The sequence below is a fragment of the Mastigoproctus giganteus genome, chromosome 6 (genome assembly GCF_048544385.1).
Source record: "Mastigoproctus giganteus isolate SK-2022 chromosome 6, ASM4854438v1, whole genome shotgun sequence".
In the NCBI taxonomy this organism is placed as follows: Eukaryota; Metazoa; Arthropoda; class Arachnida; order Uropygi; family Thelyphonidae; genus Mastigoproctus; species Mastigoproctus giganteus.
Window position 1 is genome coordinate 34,813,461 of NC_143580.1, and position 21,672 is coordinate 34,835,132.

At 36.8% G+C, this 21,672-nt stretch overlaps 1 protein-coding gene across 2 annotated transcripts in view; it reads right to left on the minus strand.

Moving 5' to 3' along the window:
• Positions 1-21,672, minus strand: part of LOC150084152 (diacylglycerol kinase delta) — a 511,886-nt gene that overhangs the window by 51,758 nt on the left and 438,456 nt on the right. For both annotated transcript variants that reach the window (XM_090375907.1, XM_090375908.1), the window contains exons 25-26: positions 18,915-19,029; positions 1,427-1,519 (exon numbers count right to left, since the gene is read on the minus strand). In XM_090375907.1, the coding sequence (XP_090232033.1) occupies positions 1,427-1,519; positions 18,915-19,029 (208 nt within the window). The remainder of the gene's footprint in view (positions 1-1,426; positions 1,520-18,914; positions 19,030-21,672) is intronic.

A 21,672-nucleotide genomic window follows, 5' to 3' on the forward strand; every position in this document is an offset into this window, starting at 1 on the left:
ATGACAGTAATCAGGGTAAACTACAACTAGATACAGAAAAATTAGGCAGATGGGCTGAGAAATTGTTGAAGTTTAACACTTGACAAATGCAAGGTAATTAACCCCAGGGGCTCACATCTGGTAAGTATGAGTTTGGCACACCCAGGGTGGGTGGGTGGGTCACTCACTCACTCGGTAACCGGGTTTTTTGGCTGGTGCAGCATAAGCCTCAGGCTTCCTTGCACCATATGGCTAATAATAATACTGCACACATATATAGCAGTAATACCAAATTTATGTGCTAACTATATAGTACTACATTCGGGGTATTAGAAAATGAAAAAGATTTGGGGATAACTGTGCAATCAGATATGAAATTCTCTGAATAGTGCAGACAGGCTGCCACGACAGCTCAGAGTTTTGTAATCAAAACTCTGAGCATAATCCTTATCCCAGCAGGGATAAGGATTATGCTGCTTCTTGAGTACTGCATACAGGTTTGGAAGCCTCATTTTAGTAAGGATTTAGAACAGCTGGAATGGGTGCGCAGAAGGGCAACAAGATGAATAAACGGAACAAAAGGATAGTCTTACCAAGAAAGGCTTCAGTTCTGCAAATTGCAGCATCTGGAGATCAGACTTGCAATGTGATTTGAGTGAGGTGTTTAAGCCTTTGAATACCTGAACGAGATTAATGGCGCCTCCGTAGCCAGGTGGGCAGGAGCACACGCTTCTTGATTAGATCAGGGTTCGAGCCCGTCACCACCAAATACGGAGGATGCGGAAAGGTCAGGGAATGACCATCGCATATCCCTGGAGCAATATAGCCTTAGTTGCTAATGCTCCTAAAAAACCAAATAACAACAACAACAACAACGAGAATAATGCCAAATGCATTCCTCCTCGTGTTTAGACTATGAATGTATTGGGAACATAATAAATTCAAATTGAGGAAGGACAGTTGCAAAATTGATGTGTGGAAGTTTGTCTTCAGCCAGTGGGTGGTTGATTGTTGAAACAAAGTTCCCTCTGTTGTTGTGGTAGTCTAAATAAATCCAACGAAGAACGAGACAAATTATTGGAGGAGATGAACAAATGATGTGGGAAGTTTTTTTTTTTTTTTTTGGCCAACTCTTGCTTCCTTGCATCATTTCCATTACTAATATTAATACTACCTGTTACTGAAAACTAAGAGCATGTTATGCTATTAAAAATAAAAAATAATAAAGTTTGGAAAGCAGATATCAGAAATAAAATGATATATGAGATACTGCATCAATAGAACTACACTATATTTTCAAAATAAAATGGCAATAGATATGTAGACATCATTAAAAGAATTTCAATCAAAAATCACTCACTATAATGGCATTAAGAAAGGATTAAAATTAAGTTCTTTTTTGCTAACATCTTGTGATAACTATAAAGCTAAGTTTGATGATACTTACTACATCTGCTCTTTCTCTCAGAAAAGAAGATGTCTCGTGGTACAAATAGCGTACATTTAACACTAGATCTGTCAACTGTTGTCTGACATTTGGCTGAAAATTATAACCATAATATAAACATGACAGTAGTTGTGTATACAGAAAACAAGTAAATAAATTTGTAATTTTTTAAATTAATGTTTTTAGTTTAAGTAGAGTCCAACATTTTAAAATTAATATCCATTTTAACTGCTACTCAATGGATGTGACAATATGAAAATACAGTGACAAAGCCCTACCTTCCATATTTGTAAATCAAGAATTTTATATGAATGCTTTTTGAGAATGGAGTTTTTGATAATAAAATTGATCTTCTGCACAGGTGTTGTAACCTTCAAATGGAGCAATACCATCTTGTGCTGCATTATGTGAGAAGAGGTAGAGGGACAGCGGATGCCTCGGTGTACATGTTAAATCAGATTTGTTAGTGCTGAAACTATGTTCTTGCAATCTTTATAGACTTTTCAAGAGTGTGTGACAAAAAAAAAAAAAAAAAATCATTGCATTGAATAGCTTTATTATACAGTACTTTGAAAAGTTACTTCTCTGACAGAAAAGTCATCGTCAAGACAAAGTTTTCTAAACTAGAAAATTGGATTTAATATGTGAAAATTTGAAAAGGGGAAACTGAAGAACTGTCAACAGAATTTATGAGGAAATTAGAGGAGTAATGTGATGTAAATAAGTTGATAATTTCATCTAAAACATCAACTATTATGCTGTTAGGAAAGCTAACACAAGAACTTTGACATTAAGATTTATGGGAAAGTCCAGTTCCACATGTGACTTCTATAAAGTATTTAGGAATGATGCTGGATGGATGAGAGACTATCTTTTCTTAGCCATCTGAAGTATCTAATGCAAAGGTATCTTTAACCTTCGTCTAGGGGCCAAAAGAGATAAAATGTTGAAGCTTGCAGGCCACATGAGTAATCATAGATAAGCATATTGTGGGCCACAAGTCCCCAAAACTAGAGCCGATTTATTATTTAAATCAGCTCTTGTCTGGAGATACTGATTCTATTAAAGGTTGGCATGTTAATAGATTTATTGTCCCATGGTGTCTCCATCACTGCTTGGTGAGAGGAGGAGAATCTGAGGATGTAGTCTACCCATTCCAATAGCCGTAGGGTGCAGAGGTTGCTTGTTTTAATGTGGGGAGTGCTGAAATGATTTTTTCCTTTCTTAGCATTCATGTCAATGTAGGAACATAATATTCTCTGCTCAGCTGTTGGAAATTTCCTTTTGTTAAATTTCAAAACAGAATCAACTTTCAAAAGATTTTTCAAAAGAAAATTTCCTTTTGAAAAATCCAATTCTCTCTCTTTTTTTTTTTTTTTTTAGCTGATGCTGTTTAAGCTTGCTTTCTTGCATCATTTTGTCACTACTAATACTAATAGTAAATCAATGAAAGTATCAATCGATGGGTTTAATTTGTAATTTTGAAGAGCAGATTGTTTTTCCTTCATTCTTAAACCATGGTGAAATGATGTGAAATTGCAAGTCTTAGACATTGTAATTTGAATAATGAAACTAACCTACCACAAAATCCAACTTAGCAGTTTGGCAAGGGAGTTCCAGGGATACATTTCATATATAAATTTGGCCATTGGAAGTTGATGAATATGGGATTTAAAATCTTTTTGGCCATCATGGACTAATCATTATGGACAGGCACTGCATTAGCTTGGCCTCGGATACAAGTTTGAAGGAGCAGATTAAAGGCAGGTGGTCACAGTTAAAATAGTTGATATCTGCTTCACTGATGTTGCTGTGATAGCAGTTTGGAAAAATCCTGCTTTTGATTAAGCCATGTGGCAGGGGAGAGCAGTACCACAAAGCCTAAGACTTTCAAATTATTAACTAGGTTAATCCATATTTGAATAGCAGCTGGGATTGGAAGGTTGAAGTCACCTAATATGAATTTGAAGCCATATACAAATACACTACACAAAAAAATTAACAGAACATGTATAAAATGTGGTGTAACTAGTGCAGTTTGCAATCAAGCAGGACAAAATTTGGTACAGTTCTGTTCTCTGATTAGTCCCATTTTAGCCTACAAACAGATTCTAGCCGTCATTTAATCTGGAGACAACAAGGAATGTTGTACCATCCCTCCAACATCAGAGAAATGGACACTTATGGTGGAGGTGGTGTTTTCATGTGGGGTGGAAGAATGACCATGTTTTTGATAGGGGTACTGTAACTGCATGTTTGATAGGGTATCGTAACTGCACAGAAGTACCGAGAACAGGTCCTTGAACCCTACATGTGGCTTTTTACGAGAGCAGTTGGCCCAGATTTTCTTTCCATGCATGACGACATCACTGCACATAGAACTGTGGTGAAGGAATATCTTGAAACTGCAGATATCCAATGATTGCTGTGGCAAGCAGGACCACCAGACTTAAATTAGATCGAACATGTGTGGGACACCCTTGGGAGTCACATTTCATGCCAACAGCTAACTCATAGGTTTCTTGGTGAGCTAAGATCTGTGCTGGTGGAAGAATGGGATTTGTTGCCACAGATCTTATAGACACCTTTATATCGAGCATGGTTCACCACTGTCAGGCCTGATTAGCTATTGTAGGGGATCATATGCCATACCGATGTTATGTAATCATATTTTCGAGCATCTCATATCGATTTCTGTAATGTGACCTTTTTTTGGTAATTCTTATGCAACCCCTATAAATGTCCCTTATACCTGGACGAAGCTTCTTGCTGTCTCCTCATTTCATTGTTTTCCAGGGTACGCCACCATACTAAATTTTCTTCCACTTCATCGCAAGCTGCACGAGTTACACCACGTTTTCTACGTGTTCTGTTAATTTTGTTGAGCAGTGTATTTCATCTGTAAGCTAGTTAAGCAAATTATCACTGGTAAGACAAGTAACTGGAAATAATGAGATAAACATTCCTGTGACTGTTTCTGTGATAGAATTAGAGATGACAGAAGCAGAATTGTCATCATTATGGCTTTGAAACTGTTGCTTCCAAACAAAATAGCTTTTAGGTGTATAAGGGATAGAACTGAAATTCCACAACCTCTTTTGTTAGGCAGGCTGTGTAAATAATTTTTTTATTGTAACTGAAGTTAAGTGCCAGAGATCATGACAACTCAGTGACCTTCAACCAAGTTTCTATTAAGATGATAAAATCAAAAGAGCCTAAAGATAATATTTGAGAAAAACTTAAATTTTGCTTCTAATGCTCCTAATATTTTGTGAATAGATCCACAGTTTAAGGGAAGATGCAATTCTAATAACAGTTAACTGGAAGCTGTTCTCTAAGACAATTGTACTGAGAAGTGATTTTACTGTTTAATTTATAAGGGCTTTAATTTATAAAGGATCACCATCAGAGCTTGAAGGTAAAGACAATGATCTAGCTCATGTCTTCTCTCTGCCTGATTTTCTTTCTCTAAACTTTTTCAGAATCTTTAATGCATTGAGTCTGTTGTACAAATACATCATTGTATATGTGGAAAAGTAGATGTAATTTTTTTTGATTCAGACATTGCCTGCTGCTTGGAAAGTGGCTAAAAAAAATACATAATTTCTTCAGTAAAGCCAACATACAAAACAAAGTAACAGTGGCACTCTCTAATAAATATTCAAGATTCCATTTAAAACAAAAAAATCTTTAAAGCACAAGGCTTTAAGCTGCAGAAAAATTCCTCTACATATCAGTCATCGCTTAAGCATCATGTCTAAATTAGTTTAACTAACCAAAGATGTATTACGCTAGCCAACACTATTTTTACCTCTAAGAACTTAAATGCTGTTATTAATCAATTTTTATGTGTAGATTTCAAAACTCACCATGATAGTTTCACATCATGTCACAGTTAATAAATATAGCGGGGGTTATTTTACCAAAATATGCCAATTCTGCATAATCTAGCCAGTAATGTATTAACAGATTAAGATTAACCTGTTAAGATTTAACAGGATAATCTTAATCTGTTAAAATTTATTTTAACAGATAAAGATTAACAGAATAAGCTAATTCTCTTAATTTTAGCAATTGATTCTGGCTTCTATTTTCTTGTGATAAACATAATCAGACATCTACTTATGGTTCTTAGGTTCAAATTCTGATGCAACCAATTACAACTTGAAGAGAGCACACAGTGTTTTTGGTGAGGAATTTTGTAAGCTGTGCCAAGGTTTTCCAAGTATTAACTGATTGTACCACATTTTCAGGGTTGTAAATCTATCCTTAAAACATAAACAGCCCCTCGAGAGTAGCATTAGTAGAAGCATATGATGCAAGAAAGCAAGCTTATGCAGCATCAGCCAAACAAAAAAAAAAAAAAAAACCTTCTCCTCCGTTCATTCGAAATACCTGTCCAGCTGAGCCTTAAATTTATTTAGGCTATTAACTTCCACAACAAGGGATGGAAGTCTGTTCCACCAACCAAATGCCCGCTGGCAAAAGGCAAATTTCTGCACATCTATCCTACATCTGTATTTCCTCAATTTGAATTTATGCCCTCTCAGGTGATTATTCTAAGCAAGAGGCAGAATCCCATCAGCATTGAGCATGCTCAAACTATTCAAGGCTTTATACACCTCTATCAGATCACCTCGCCAGTGCCTAGTCTCCAGACACTGTAATTTGCAAAACTTCAGCCTTTCTTCGTAAGAGCAACCCTTTGTTCCATTCACTAATCTTGTTGCCCTTCTCTGTACTCATTCCAACAGCTCTACATCCTTCTTAAAACGAGGCCTCCAGACCTGCATACCATACTCAAGGTGTGGCTTGACCATTGCCTTATACAAGGGAATAATCACCTCCTTATCCCTGCTAGAAAAATTCCTGTATATCATTGATAAGACACCATGAGCTACTCTTGCAGCCCATCAGCACTGCTCAGAGAACTTCATATCTGCCTGCACAATTACCTCCAGGTCCTTTTCATTCTCAACTACTGTAGTACCACAGTAGTTGAGAATGAAGTCAGTGTAGTACCACAGAGTTGATATGTTGCTCTGGGGTTGCTGTTTCCCATATGTAGTACTTTACATTTGTCAATGTTAAATTTCATTTGACACCTCTCAGCCAATCTGCTCAACCTTTCCAGATCCTGTTGCAGCAGCATAGCGTCAGTAGTGTCCTTAACAACCCTGCCAACCTTTGTATTGTCTGCAAACTTGGACATTAAGCTTGATATACCATCATCAATATTATTTATAAATAAAGAAAACAATAATGGACCCAACACTGAACCCTGAGGGACTCCACTAATAACATTAGTCCACGATGAGCAGTGTTCATTGATTACCACTCTCTGTCTTCTCCCCCTCAACCACCCCTTTATCCATAGCAGCAATTTGCCTCCAATGCCACACTGCTCCAATTTGTGCAGCAGTCTTCCATGTGCAACAGTATCAAAAGCCTTTCTAAGATCCAAGTATATAATATCAAAGTTATTCCTTGCATCCAGTTCTTTTGTGACTGCATCATAGTATCCAATCAAATTGGTCAGGCAAGACTTCCCCTTAACAAAACCATGCTGTGTCTGAGCTATAACTGAAGTCTTGTCTAGATGATCCTGCAGTGCTTCTTTAACCAGTGTCTCCATTAATTTTCCTGGAACAGAAGTTAAACTCACAGGTCTATAATTACTTGTGTCACCCTTTGATCCTCCTTTGTGAATTGGGGTCACATTTGCACATCTCCAGTCCATGAGTACCTCCCCTGAGTCCAAGGAAGCTCTCATAATTATGGCTAAGGGTTTGCTTACTTCCTTTGCTGCTTCCTTTAATATAACTGGATAGATCCCATCCACCCCAGGTGCCTTTCTTGTGTTTATCTTCAACAATTTCTCCTCCACTTTACTCTCAGTTATTACAAGATTATCTAGCTTACTACCAGAGTTGAATACACCTCTGGCATTCCCCTCACTGAATAACTCCTCATGTGTGAATGTCAATGCAAAATATTCATTTAGTTTGTTAGCTACCTGAGCAGGATCATCAACAGTTGAACCATCAATATCAAATGGACCAATCTGATTCATCCCCTTCCTTCTAGAGTTTACATAAGTAAAGAACTCTTTGCTGTTTTTCTTTGCATCCCTTTCCAAAGATTTCTCATAATCTGCCTTCGCCTGCCTAACCTCCTTTGTAACTTGGTTACAGATCAACTTATATCTATCATATGCTTCTGTGTGTCATGTGTTAATTTATATGTATCCCATGCATTTTTCTTCTCTGCCATATGTCTCATTATTTCATCTGACATCCATTTAGGCCTAAACCCTGAACAATATTTCTTAGTTGGTAAGTAAAGCCTAGTAGCTTCCGAGATAAGTTCTTTGAATGCTTCCCATTTTGAATTTGCTATTGGTAACATCACCAGTTGGTCCCACTGTATAGAATTTAAATACTGTCTCAGACCATCGTAGTCGCCTTTACGAAAGCAATAACCCTTCCCTTTACCCCTGATAGTTACCTCTTTGAGTAAATTCCACTTCAGCACACTGTGATCACTGCCACCTAGTGGTTCCTCTATCTGCAGATTCTCAATGCAATAAGAATCACTACTGATAATCAAATCAAGAGTATTACTCCCTCTAGTTTCCTCCTGAACATGCTGATAGAGAAAACAATCATCCAATAAATCCACAAAAGCCTTGATAGTGTGTGAGTGACGAACCCACAAATTCCAGTCAATATCTGGTAAATTAAAATCCCCCATTACAAGACTCTCTGATTTACTGGCCCACTCTATTTCCCTGTACAGTTTCTTATTATACTCATCAGAGTCATTAGGCCTATAGCACAATCCTACTCTCAGTTTTGATCTCCCAATGCTTATGTCACACCAAACTGAGTCTACACTGCACTGTCCAGCAATGTCGACTGGCTTCACTTCCTTGGATTTTATGTGTTTCTTAACTAATTGCATAAACCCACCTCCCTTCCTATCCTTTCTGTAGACATTGTACTCCCCAAATTCCAGTTCTGCATTCCTTATATCTGTGTGACACCACATCATTGATATCCCAACAATATCCACTGTTTGATGCTTTGAGCAATACCTCAAATTCATCAAATTTATTTACCAAACTCCTAGCGTTGGTGTACACGCAAGTATACATGCACCTGTTCTTTTTCTTATCTACCCTAACACAACCCATGTGTTTACTTGTACCGCAATGACTCCCAGCAGTCTCTGAAATATCCTGCATCTTGTTTTCCAGGCTTCTGCTCATTCCAAAGAAGCAGTGCAAGAATCACTTTCACCTCTGCCAGTGGCTACTGTTAATCTATTAATCCTTGTATCCCCCCTAAGCTAACAGTTTTCCGACCCACCTAACACTGCCTTGACAGCATCAGCAAATATTCTTGCACCCTTTCTACTTAAGTGTATCCCATCCCTGTAGAAGCAGTCCCTTCTGCTAACAAGTACAGACCAGGCTGCAAAAAATTCTACCCCTTGAGCCTTGCACAATCTTTCCAGGACCGAACTGATCAACAAGGCTCTCATCATATACTCCCTCCTATCGTGTCTGGGCAGAACTGCAGACAATTTCAAATTCAACCCTAATTCACGGCTTTTTTTCAACAGTGACCTGTATTGTTAAGTAATTCTGCCGGTCTCCTACTCTTAATATCATTAGTGCCAATGTGTACAACTATATCACCTTTTGTGCCCTTAAAAGATGATATCCGCTCTACAGCGTCATCAACCTTTGCCCCTGGCAGATATACTCTGGTCCTGTTCCGCCTATCCTTTTTATAAAGCATGTTCCCCCATTTCCCTGACAATAGAGTCACCAACAACTATTAGTTCCTGTGGGACCAGCGCATTCTGCCTTGGGGGTTGCCGCTGTGTTGCGTGATGACCAATTGCAAGCTCTGGTGTTGATGTGGGCAGCTGAGAGCTTGATGGGCCCCTCACACAGTAGGAAGGTGCGGCCCACAGCCCACAAGGGCTGTAGGCTGCACCTTCCAACTCTACCTGCCAATTTGCAAATATTTTTCCTTTCAGTGTTTTCACATGAGTAGAACTAGTAGATGTCTGTGTAGTGATAAAAATTGAACATGTCTGTGTAGTGATAAAAATTGAATTTTGTTGTTTTCATATTGTATTGTTCAAAACTGAATTTACATTTTCAATTTTTGTTATGTTTGTGGACGATTTACCCCAAAGACTAAAAGGAAAAATATCTATGGCATTACAAAACTTTCATGTTCTTTTTATTTTCAATGTAAAATTTGTGATCAAGACAAATGTTAAGTGCCTCAATAAGTGTTGTATTACCTGTACAACAAAACCTTAGAAGTGGTTACATGGCAAACTCAGAGTGTTACCTTTTGCAGTCCCTACAGTTTGGCAAAAACCATCTAACCACATTAATGATTGCTACTTCTGTATGACAAATTTGTCATACAGAAGTATTTGAGTATAAGGTAATCCAGGTGCTGGACAAGATTTTGCGGCTCCAGCAAACACACTAAGCTTTTATTTATATTTAGCTATTTTATTGACTTAATTGTTATATTAAATTATTTTCTATAAGTAGCTTTATAGTCCTAGTCAAGCTCCATGGTTTATTTTGAAAGTTAATACTTAGTGTCTGCAGATTTTACCATTCGTAACTTGCTGCTATTGTTATATGATATGGAACAGTGTTTCCACAGATTTTACCATTTTTAACTTACCGCCATTGTTATACAATACGGAACAGTGTGATGTATATCCCGAACTTGATGGCATAAGGTTTAACGTAAAACTAGATAGCAAAATACGTAGCGCTGTATTAGAAATCTTAGCATAGTATAGTATTATCAATTAATCAATTAAAAATTTATTAATCTTATTAAATTTCATTGTTAATTAAATTGTACTTAAACGGAATCACGACCCAGACTAGAGCAGCAAAGCAACGAGCAAAAAATAGTGGTAGTACTATGGCTCGGGGGAGAACTGAAGGGGACAATTTTCCAACGCATCACAGTCTAAAAAAATGTGCAAAATGTGAAATGTTTGCAAACCTGTCTAGAACAGGAGACATGATCTAGCCAAGGAGGATGTCTTGGTGTGTGTGTGCTAAGTGCAGAGATTGTGAAGAAATTAGGTGCCAATTCAGTGTTCTGATGGGCGTCTATGAGAGTTTGAGGTGTAGGGTAGATGCCCTCAAAGAAATTAATATAAGGGGTCCATCAAGCTCTCAGCAGCTCAACTCAACTCCAGAGCTCACTCCTGTGCATCAGGCAACACAGAGGGAATCTCCAAGGCAGAATGCACTGGTCCCACAGGAGCTAGTTATTGTCGATGACTATTGTCAGGGAGACAAGGAATATATAATGTAAAAAGGATACGTGGAACAAGACCAGGGTATGTCTGCCAGGGGCAAAAGTTGTTGATGTTGTAGAGCAGATATCTTTTAAGGGCACAAAAAGTGATATTGTTGTACCTGTTGGCACTAATGCTTGCAGTAGATATAAACTAATTTGAAATCAAGTCACAAAGGACGTTAGGCAAGCTAAGGCAGATTATGGGAAGTCTCTAGCAAAGCATGCAAAGAAAAGTAGCAAAGACTTATTCACTTATGTAAACACTAAAAGGGTGGGGATGAATCTCCACTAGATATGAATGGTTTAACTGTTGATGATCCTGCTTAGGTTGCCGACAAACTGAATAGTATTTTTCATCTACATTCAGACAGGAATTTTTTAGGCATGGGAATGCTAGAAGTGTATTAAACTCTAGCAAGGAGCTAAACGATTTTGTAATAATAGGGAGAAAAGTGGAAGAAAACTGTTCAAGTTAAACTTAAAAAAGGTCCAGGATAGATGGGATCTGGCCAATATATTCAAGGAGGCAGCAAAAGAGGTATGCAAACCCTTTTACCATAATTACAAGAACATTGTTGGATTCAGTGGAGTTCCTATGGACTGTAAAGGTGTGAATTTATCTGCAATTCAATGATAGTATCAAAGGGAGACATACAAGGGGACATCAAAAAGTTCATACCAACCCTATATAAATCATCAGTAGGAAGATGCCATTGTTAATATAAGTTGTCGACATATTCAATAACTAACATGTGAAATTTCATTCCTCTAGGTGATCATACATCAGAAGTGGAGCCCAGAATCTAAGGAAAGACACTATGGTTGACAAAGTGAAGTACTGAGCAGTGATCAAGTTCCTGCATTTGCAGGGAAAGAAAGCTCAGGAAATTGACGAAAAAATGAAAGCTGTGTATGGGCAGAATTGTCCATCCTATGAGACTGTAAAAAAGTGGATATGGGAGTTCCAGTGTGGTCATACAAGTGTCTTTGATGAGCTCAAGAGGAGGAAGATTGTTTGTTTGTTTGTTTGTTTGTAGGCTTTATGGTGCAAAAGCAGCAAAGGCCATAATGTGCCTAACTATGGTGATCCAAGAAAAGGAAGGCCATCAACATCCACAGACAGTGAGACGGTTGCAAAGGTTGAGCAGCTGGTGCTGAGTGACAGACATGTGATACAAAGCAGTGTTGAATCCAGAGCATTTGCACTGGGGGGAATGTAATGCACCAGGGGGAAGAATGTAAACTTCAGGGGGTACATGTAGTATATTTTTTATTATTATTTAATATTTTTTTATTATTATTTAATATTTGCAACATATGTATGTATATACAGTTGGTCGTCGACTTACGACTGACTTCTGTTCTGACTGACAGGTCGTAAGTCGATCTGGTTGTATGTCGGCCATATATTTATTAACAGTATTTTTTAACCTTTCTAATCTTTTTATCATCTTTATAATTTATTTTTATAATCTTTTAAATTTTTATCATCTTTTATTTTTCATTTTAAATACAGAAATGTTTTCATCTTTTATTTAGCGATACTGTACATACCTTCGTTTCTACGCCTAGTCGCGGCCGGTCATAAGTCGCATAGGTCGTAAGTCGACGACCAAGTGTATTACAAACAAATCTGCATATTTATATTTATGCATAAATATAAATATACAGATTATGCATATTAATGAATGTTATAATAAGAGAATATGAGAAAACAAAAGGAAATATTTATTATTTAATATCTAAATACTAATAGTCAGTGCACAAAAATCACATTACTGGCAATAATCACAGTTTAATAATATGAAAATCGCTGATTAAAATTTGCAAAAAAAAAAAAAAAAAATATTATACAAATTATAATCAAACATGCAAATACTGTATTATAATAATCTTATTCTTCTTTGCATATGTATCAATCACTTAATTTATTAATTTTTCCGATAACTCCTTTTGGGCCCTCTAAGCTTATCTTCATGCGATCTTTCAATATTACAGTACAGAAAAATATATAATAAAAAGGGTATAAAATGTACTGTTTATAGGCATAGACCAAACCATCTTGTTTGCGGTATGCAAAGGAAGAATTAGCCACAAATAAACACTTAATGTGAAAAAAACAAATAAAGGGAATGTGAAAACCATAAAGTGAAACTGCTGATGATGAATTAGTGACTAGAGTAGACTCCCCTAACAGCCACAGGACACTATAATTACAATAGTATCTGTCAGGAACCAATTCAGGCAAAACTAGTCACAGCCTGCAATCTTGTTTGCAATAGTAAGAAGTGGGGTTCCCCAAGGATCAGTATTAGGACCACTGTTGTTTTTAATTTTCATAAACAACATCGATGAAGGGATAGGGGCGTGATGTCTAAATTTGCATATGGTGTTAAAATTGGTAGAGTAGTTAATGAGTACTGTCAAGCTGAGCTTCTTCAGAGAGACCTAGATAGACTTCAGGAATGGTCAGAAAAATGGCAGCTATGATTTAATCCAACAAGTATAAGGTATTACACCTGGGAAACAGTAATCCCAAAATAACTTATTCACTTGGTGGAGTTCAACTAAACCCAGTACTAGAGGAAAGGGACTTGGGTGTTACATTACGGTCAGATACGAAATTCTCTGAGTAAACAGGTTGCAAGGAAGGCTCATGATATCCTATCGATGATCTATCGAACTTTTGAAGAAGAGATAGGGACATGATAATCCCATTATATAAGGCTTATGTTAGACCACACTTGGAATACTGTGTTCAAGTATGGAGACCACACCTAAAGAAAGACATTGAGCTTCTTGAAAGGGTGCAAAGATGGGTAACTCGCCTGGTGAGATCAGAAAAAGGGTGTCCTTATGAAGAAAGACTTCGAATATGTGGGTTGCAGAGTTTGGAAACTAGGCACCTTAGAGGAGATTTGATTAAGGTGTTTAAGGCTCTGAAAGGCATCAGTAAAATGAATGAGGACGAAATTTTCAAGATTATAAATGATGCTAGAACTAGGGGACATAAATTCAAGTTAAGGGGGGGAAATGTTTAGATTGGACTGGAGGAAGTTTTATTTTAGCCAGCGAGTTATAAATTACTGGAATAAGTTGCCTACATGGGTGGTAGAGGCTGACAGTTTTGGGAAATTCAAAGGTCATCTGGATAGTACCTTCGGGTGAGGGAAGCGCATAGGATGATAGGTTTTATTTCCTTTTCTTTTATTAATTATTATTATTTATTTTTTTAAATTTATTTTTCTTCTTTTATCATTGTTTTATTCGGGATTTTTTTTTTTTTTTTTTTTTTTTGGCTGGTGCAGCATAAGCCATAGGCTTTCTTGCACCATGCGGTCATTACTAATACTAATACTAATATACAAACAAAGAATTAGTCACAAGTAAACTGTTTATGTGAAACACTATCAAGAGATGGTTATTGTGAAAATAAATGGAACCTGAAAGCCATAAAATGAAAATGTGGACACTTAAAATAGTGGCCTTTAGTTACAGTTTGTGCAGCCAGAAATATTGCAGAAATATATAAAATATCGAAATTTTTAAATTATTTTGAAAATTTGTGTATTTTGAATTTCAGTGATTTATTTTCACCATATACCACCTAACAAGTACCATATTAGTTTATGTGATTTTTCATGTTGAGTTTATTTGACATAAATTTATTGAATTCATGTTTTATAAAATAAAAATTACTATTTTTCACCAGAAGTGAAAGTCACTCCCCCCCCCCTGGATTCACCACTGACACAAAGGTTGGCAGGATGGTTAATGACCATAATCTAGGAGTACTACTGCAACAAGACCCAGAAAAATTAGGCAAACGGGCTGAAAAGTGGCAATTGAAATTTAACATTGACAAATGCAAAATATTGCATATGAGGTGGAAATAATCCCAGATTAAAATACCAACTGTGTGGTACTATGCTCTGGGTAATGGAGAATGAAAAAGATCCAGGGGTAATTGTATAGTCAGACAATTCTCTGAGCAGTGCAGAGAGACTGCTATGAGAGCTCATGGAATTTTGTCAATGATATACACAAATTTTGCCAGCAGGGATAAAGATGTGATTATCCCATTGTATATGGAAATGATTAGGCCACATTTTGAGTAATACTGTACTATATGTTGTGTATAACAGTAATGACCAGGAAAAAACAGTTAAAAATCTCTTTTGCTACCTGGGTTATAAGCAATTAAATTAGAATGCATAATAAGTTTGAGTATTATAAACATTTTATTTAAGTAAACTAAACTACTGAAATTTTGAATATAATTATTTACATTTATAGTATTTAGTGTCCCAGGACAGAAAAAGTCATCCTGCACAACCATTTGGTTATAAAAAAATAACTAACATTTATTGTATTTGCATTTTAAAATATCATTTTATAATTGGTACAGCATTACAGAACAGTAAGAAAAAAAAAATTCACATAAAGCATTCTTCATATTCAGCTGTATTATAAAATGCTAAGTATTGCAGATTTAAACAATGGAAATTATTTATATTAAGAAAGTTAATTTTTTTAATAATGTTAATTAACTTTTGAGACTATGATATGATAACTTAGCACAGAACTGTCAATGATATATACAGGGTGATTCACTACCAGTGCGACAAAATTGCAGGAGGTGTAGGGGGCACAAAGACGAATCGGAATCACATAGCATTGCAGGGTCCGAAATGCCTTCGTCATGCAGTAGAGGACGTTGAACGGGAGGTCGCGTGAACAGCGATCCCGCTGGAATTCAGCATTTGTGAACCGGTTTCTGAGGCAGTAGGATGGACGAGTATTCAAACGTTGAACTGGCCGACATGCACCTCACGCATGGAGCTGCGGACTGTAACGGGCGTGCCGCTCTGCGCTTGTACCAGGAACTTTTCCCGCACAGGCGTGCTCCTCATCATACGATTTTTGCACGTGTGCACAGAAGGTTACGTGAGACTGGTTGTTTCACGACATGAATCGAGAGCGAATGACGAGGACGCCAGACAATGAGGAGAATGTCCTACTTCTTGCAGAAGGCAATCCGAGTACGAGTACTCGAGTGATAGGCCAACGATTGGGTATTTTCCAATCCACTGTATGGAGGATACTGTCAACAAACCAAACGAGTTCATATCATCTGCAACACGTCCAATCATTGGAGCCTGCAGATTATCCGCTCCGGAAGACTTTTGCTACTTGGTTTCTTCAACAGAAATGGTTTGCAAATGCTGACTTACAGCAGGATCGCTGTTCACGCGGCCTCCCATTCAACGTCCTCTACCGTATGACGAAGGCATTTCGGACCCTGCAATGCTATGTGATTCCAATTCGTCTTTGTGCCCCCTACACCTCCTGCAAGTTTGTCGCACTGGTAGTGAATCACCCTGTATTAATACCACATTATAAATTTAAATGTTAAAATGCAAAAATTATCCCACGTGATCAGTGAGAAACATTCAAAAATGTCTGTAATAGATATGGAGGGGTGTTCCCCCATGCAATGAGCCAAGTTTTGAAAAGCATGCACCTGGAGACAAGTTAATGCACCAGATAATTCCTTCACCACATTACAATGGGATATGGGGAAGGTAAAAGATTTTTTCAAATTCAATAAATTTATATGAGGGCTTCTCAATAAAGAATGATCATACTTTTTTTATTCACAACGTACTTTTATTAATCATTCATATTTTGATGGTCCTTTTCAAAGTAGTCCCCATTTGATGAAATGCACTTACTCCAACATTTCTGCCATTTTTCAAAAACATGGTGGAAGACATTTTTTTTTACATACGTTTGAGAATTTCCACCAATGTCTTTACAATTTCTTCTGATGACTGGAAACATTTCCTCATAGCTCCTTCTTTAATTTTGGAAATAATAATAATAAAATTTTCAGGGTTCAAGGTCAGGGCTGTAGGTTGGATAAGAAACACAGTTGAAATTAATGCTGGGTAATGTTTGTCAGTATGAGCAATTGAGATTAGCATTAACATTAGTAGAGGCATATGATGCAAGAAAGCAAGCTTATGAAGAATCAGCCAAAAAAAAACAAAAAAAAAAACACACACTCCCATTTCACCCCTCCATTCGTTCCAAGTACCTGTCCAGTTCAGCCTTAAATTTGTTTCGGCTATCAACTTCCACAACAAAGGATGGAAGTCTGTTCCACCAAACAACCGCCCAGTGGCTAAAGGCAAACTTCCACACATCTGTCCTTCCTCAATTTGAATTTATGCCCTCTCAAATGGTTATTCTTAGCAAGAGGAAAAATTCCATCAGCATTGAGTGCTCAAACCATTCAAGGCTTTATACACCTCAATCAGATCACCTTATTATTATTATTATTATTATTATTAGCTGTATGGTGCAAGGAAGCTTGAAGCTTATGCTGCACTGGCCAAAAAAAAATATCCCTATTACCCCGAGGGAGAGAGAGAGAGAAGTAGAAAGGAATCACCAAGAAAGGGAAGAATGATGATATCCAGCTGAGGACCCTGGGTGTGCCAAGCCCATACTCACCAGATGTGAGCCCCTGGGGGTAAACTGTAGTCTCCAGACACTGTAATTTGCAAAATTTAAGCCTTTCTTCGTAAGAGCAACCCTTTGTTCCATTCACTAATCTTGTTGCCCTTCTCTGTACTCGTTCCAACAGCTCTACATCCTTCTTAAAATGAGGCCTCCAGACCTGTATACAGTATTCAAGGTGTGGCCTGACCATTGCCTTATATAAGGGGATAATCACCTCCTTATCCCTGCTAGAAAAATTTCTGTATATCATTGACAAGACACTATGAGCTACTCTTGCAGACCGTCTGTACTGCTCACAGATTTTACACTGTCATGATGCAGCATCCACCCACCTGCATGCAGTTGTGGTCATTTGTGATGAATGTGATCCACAAAATGTGAAGTACAGTTCTGTAGTAAGAGTCCATAAGTTGTATGACATGGCACATGATGGTAAACCACTCCTTGAATGTCAAAAACAGACAGAGATGACTATAACTTTTACTGCAGAAGCCACAACTTTTTGCTTTTTTCAGTGTTGACAATAGCGTAGACTTCCAAAAAGAGCTCCAAATTGGCTTCTGTAATTCCTGCTCTCTCTCTCTCTCTCTCTTCCACAGTAACCCGAACACGTGCCGCAACCAGTCAACATCCATTTACTGTCCAACTTCAAACTCACAGAACCAACTTTTCTTTTATTCATTCAACTTCCCTTTTCTGGAACAACCTTCCTTCATATGTATTTCCTGAAAATTACAATCTACAGAAGATCAAGCCTAATGTCAATAAATATCTTCTTTCAGCTTCTCAACCTCCAACCCATACATGGTACTAAGTACTATAGGTTATAATACCTCTTGTGTTTTGGGGCTTTCATTAAAAAAAAAAAAAAAACTCTAGGTCAAAATGATGAAGCCATATCTCATCTGCCATTATCACCTTGTACAGAACCTCGCCATCTTCAATAACTGTCCATTGCACCTCCATGCGAAATTGCTGTTGATCAGGTGTGAGTAGTCTTGGAACCCAGTGTGCACAAATATATGTCATATGCAAATGGTTATGGAGAATAACGTGTGTTTCTTACTGATATACTTAACATCTCTGTCAATTGTTTTAGTGTTATATGACAATCTACTCTCACAATTACATAAGCAGTGTTTATGGTTTCTGTGGTAAAAGCAATGAAAGCTCCATGACCACCAATTTTTGTGATTAAGTCACATCTACCTTTAAACACTCTAAACCACTTGCAAGCTGTGCTATATCTAAGTGTGGATTCACTATAAGCTTTTAGCATTTTATATGCTTCAGCCAATGTTTTCTTGAGATGGAAAGAAAATCTGAGAGCAGCATACTGTTCCTCATGGGCCGCCATGACCATTGTCATGTAGATGAAACTAAACAGGCACAAACTTGTCCCACTGCATGGCTAGAAATAGCAAGCAGTACAGTTTTTCGTAAAAAATTATGATCATTCTTTATTGAACAACCCTTGTAAAAACTTCAGTCATTTCATATTATACAATAATGAAATTAATATGTAAAACAAACTGACAGTTCAATACAGCTTTCTATATAAATAAATTTTAACAAAAGTTCTCAAGAGATGGAATTCTTACCCCTTCTATCAGGCGACCTCCAGGAAACAATCTATCCATGTAGCAAGCGGTTTGGGAAGCTATAGGAAACAGTTCTTGTTCAACCAAAATGTGAGAAATAGAAGCTACTTTCACACTGGGGAAAGGGAGGGAGCAAAAACAAAAATATAGCTGGCATTAATGTTAGCAGTGGTAAAATTATGCAAAAAAAGAAAAACATATAGCATCAGCATTAAATAATGTTGCTAAACTCTAATTTAATTTGTCATCCAATCCTTATTTTTATTGGTTCATTTAATTTGATAATAAATGTTTTTCTGGGTTATACTTTTCTGTCTTGCATTTATAGGACTTCTGTCTTCTCTCTGACAGCAACAGTTTGCACTTAGGCTTACTTTAGAAACAATATTGTTATCAATTCATCAACCTAAAGTTATTAATATTATTTTTAATTTAACATCACCAAAAGAGGCAAATCTATCATAAAAAGTTGAAGGCACTTTGATGACTGACTTCAGAGCTAATTTAATTATTTCAACAACTACATTGAAATATAACCCCCATTACTTAAAAACTGCAATGAGGCAACATAGCCCAGTGCCAGTATTATGTTTTCAATCCGATGTTTTTCTTTCTGAACAATTGCTATTTGGCTGCTCATTTAGACTCAATACATTTATTCAGCGCCTCTGTAGTCAGGTGGGCAGGAGCAGCAGTGCGTAGCACACGCTTCTTGATTAGACCAGAGTTCGAGCCCGTGACCAACAAATACGGAGGATGCGGAAAGGTCAGGGAATCACCACCGCATTATCCCCGGAGCAATATGGCCTTAGTTGCTAATGCTCCTAAAAACCAAATGACACACACATTTATTCACTGTTTCAACATAAATTGATAGCAGAGGTTATCTGCTAAATGATGTGTCTAGTAAGACTCAAAACAGTGTAATAGTGGTACCCAGAGTCATAACTATGGTTTGGCAATGGCCACAGGTGCCAATTCATCATAAGCTTTACTCTGGTCACTGAATGGGGTGGAGTTAAAGGCTTAGAATAACCGAATTCAAATTATTTTAAAAACAATTTTTATTAAAGCCTTTTTTATGGATAACAATTTAATTATAATTACGATTAAAAAAATTAATATTATAATTATTTTTATGAAACCAAAGGTACATTTCTGATATTCAACCACAGGTGTCAAAATTCCTAGTTATGCTTCTTGGTAAAAACGCAAGGAAAAAAAAAAAAAAAAAATCCCACATCATTTGTTCATCTCCTATAGTTTGTCTAGCCCTTCCTTGAATTTATTAAAACTTCTACAACAGATGGAAGTTTGTTCCAACAATCAGTCAACTGCTGGCTGAAGACAATCCCACACATTATCTATCCTATAACTATTCTTCTTCAATTTGAATTTATAGCCCCTCATAAGTGTAGTTTGAGCAAAACAAACAATGCTTTCAGCATTGAGCTTGCTCAGTCCATTCTGAGATTTAAACACCACAATCAGATCACCTCACAGTGCCTACTCTGGAAATGAAATGCTGCAATTTGCAGAACTAAAGCCATTCTTAGAAAAGTACTCAAGATGCAGTCTAACCATTGCCTCGAACAATGGGATAATCATTTCTTTATTCCTGCTAGCAAAATTCCACATGATATAAATATATATATATATATATATATTATTCTTTTGTAATATGATAATTCATGTTGTATTTTATTTTTAATATGCTTTTATAGTAGTTTTACTTAATTTATTTCTATCTCTAGCTTTTTCTGTTGTCCCAGTAGCTGTTTTAGCAATGCATGGGTACGAACAGAGTACATATTGTTATTTCTTTTTGTATTATCATTCTATTGTGGTTTATTCCGTCTTTGTTCATTTTCTTAATCACAGGTATTTTCTACACATAGGTATTATAGTTAATACATTACTGGTCTTTAAGCTAGCCTAATTTCGGTTATCTTAATTTCCCCTGGCCTATACATTCAGGATTTTTCAACTTGTTACGTATTGCTAAAAAAATTCATATCAATTATTGATGAAAAACTGTAGCAATACTATTTTAAAACAATATGATATAATATTAAACATATTTATACATTTTTGTATTATATCTTTATACATTTTTGTATTACATCACATGGACGTCAATCCCCTACTTCATCGGGGGCTTTGAGCGGATTGACGGTCCATTCGATGTAATGCATTTCTTACTTACCCGTTTCTGTTTGCATCTATCACAGCTTTGCTATTTTATCCAATTACTAAATTCTAAGTTTATATTTTTAATTTATTTTTTGGTCCCATGTTTATCTTAATTGTTATTAGTTAGCATTAGCATTAGTAGAGGCATATGATGCAAGAAAGCAAGCTTATTCAGCATCAGCCAAAAAAAAAAAAAAAAACCCTCTCCCATTTCACCCCTCCGTTCGTTCGAAATACCTGTCCAGTTGAGCTTTAAATTTGTTTAGGCTATCAACTTCAACAACAAGTGATGGAAGTCGGTTCCACCAACCAACCACCCGCTGGCCAAAGGCAAATTTCCGCACATCTATCCGACATCCGTCCTTCCTCAATTTGAATTTATGCCCCTGAGGTGATTATTCTGAGAAAGATGAAGAATCCCATTAGCATTGAGCATGCTCAAACCATTCAAAGCCTTATACACCTCTATCAGATCACCTCGCCGGTGCCTAGTCTCCAGACTCTGTAATTTGCAAAACTTAAGCCTTTCTTCGTAAGAGCAACCCTTTGTTCCATTTACTAATCT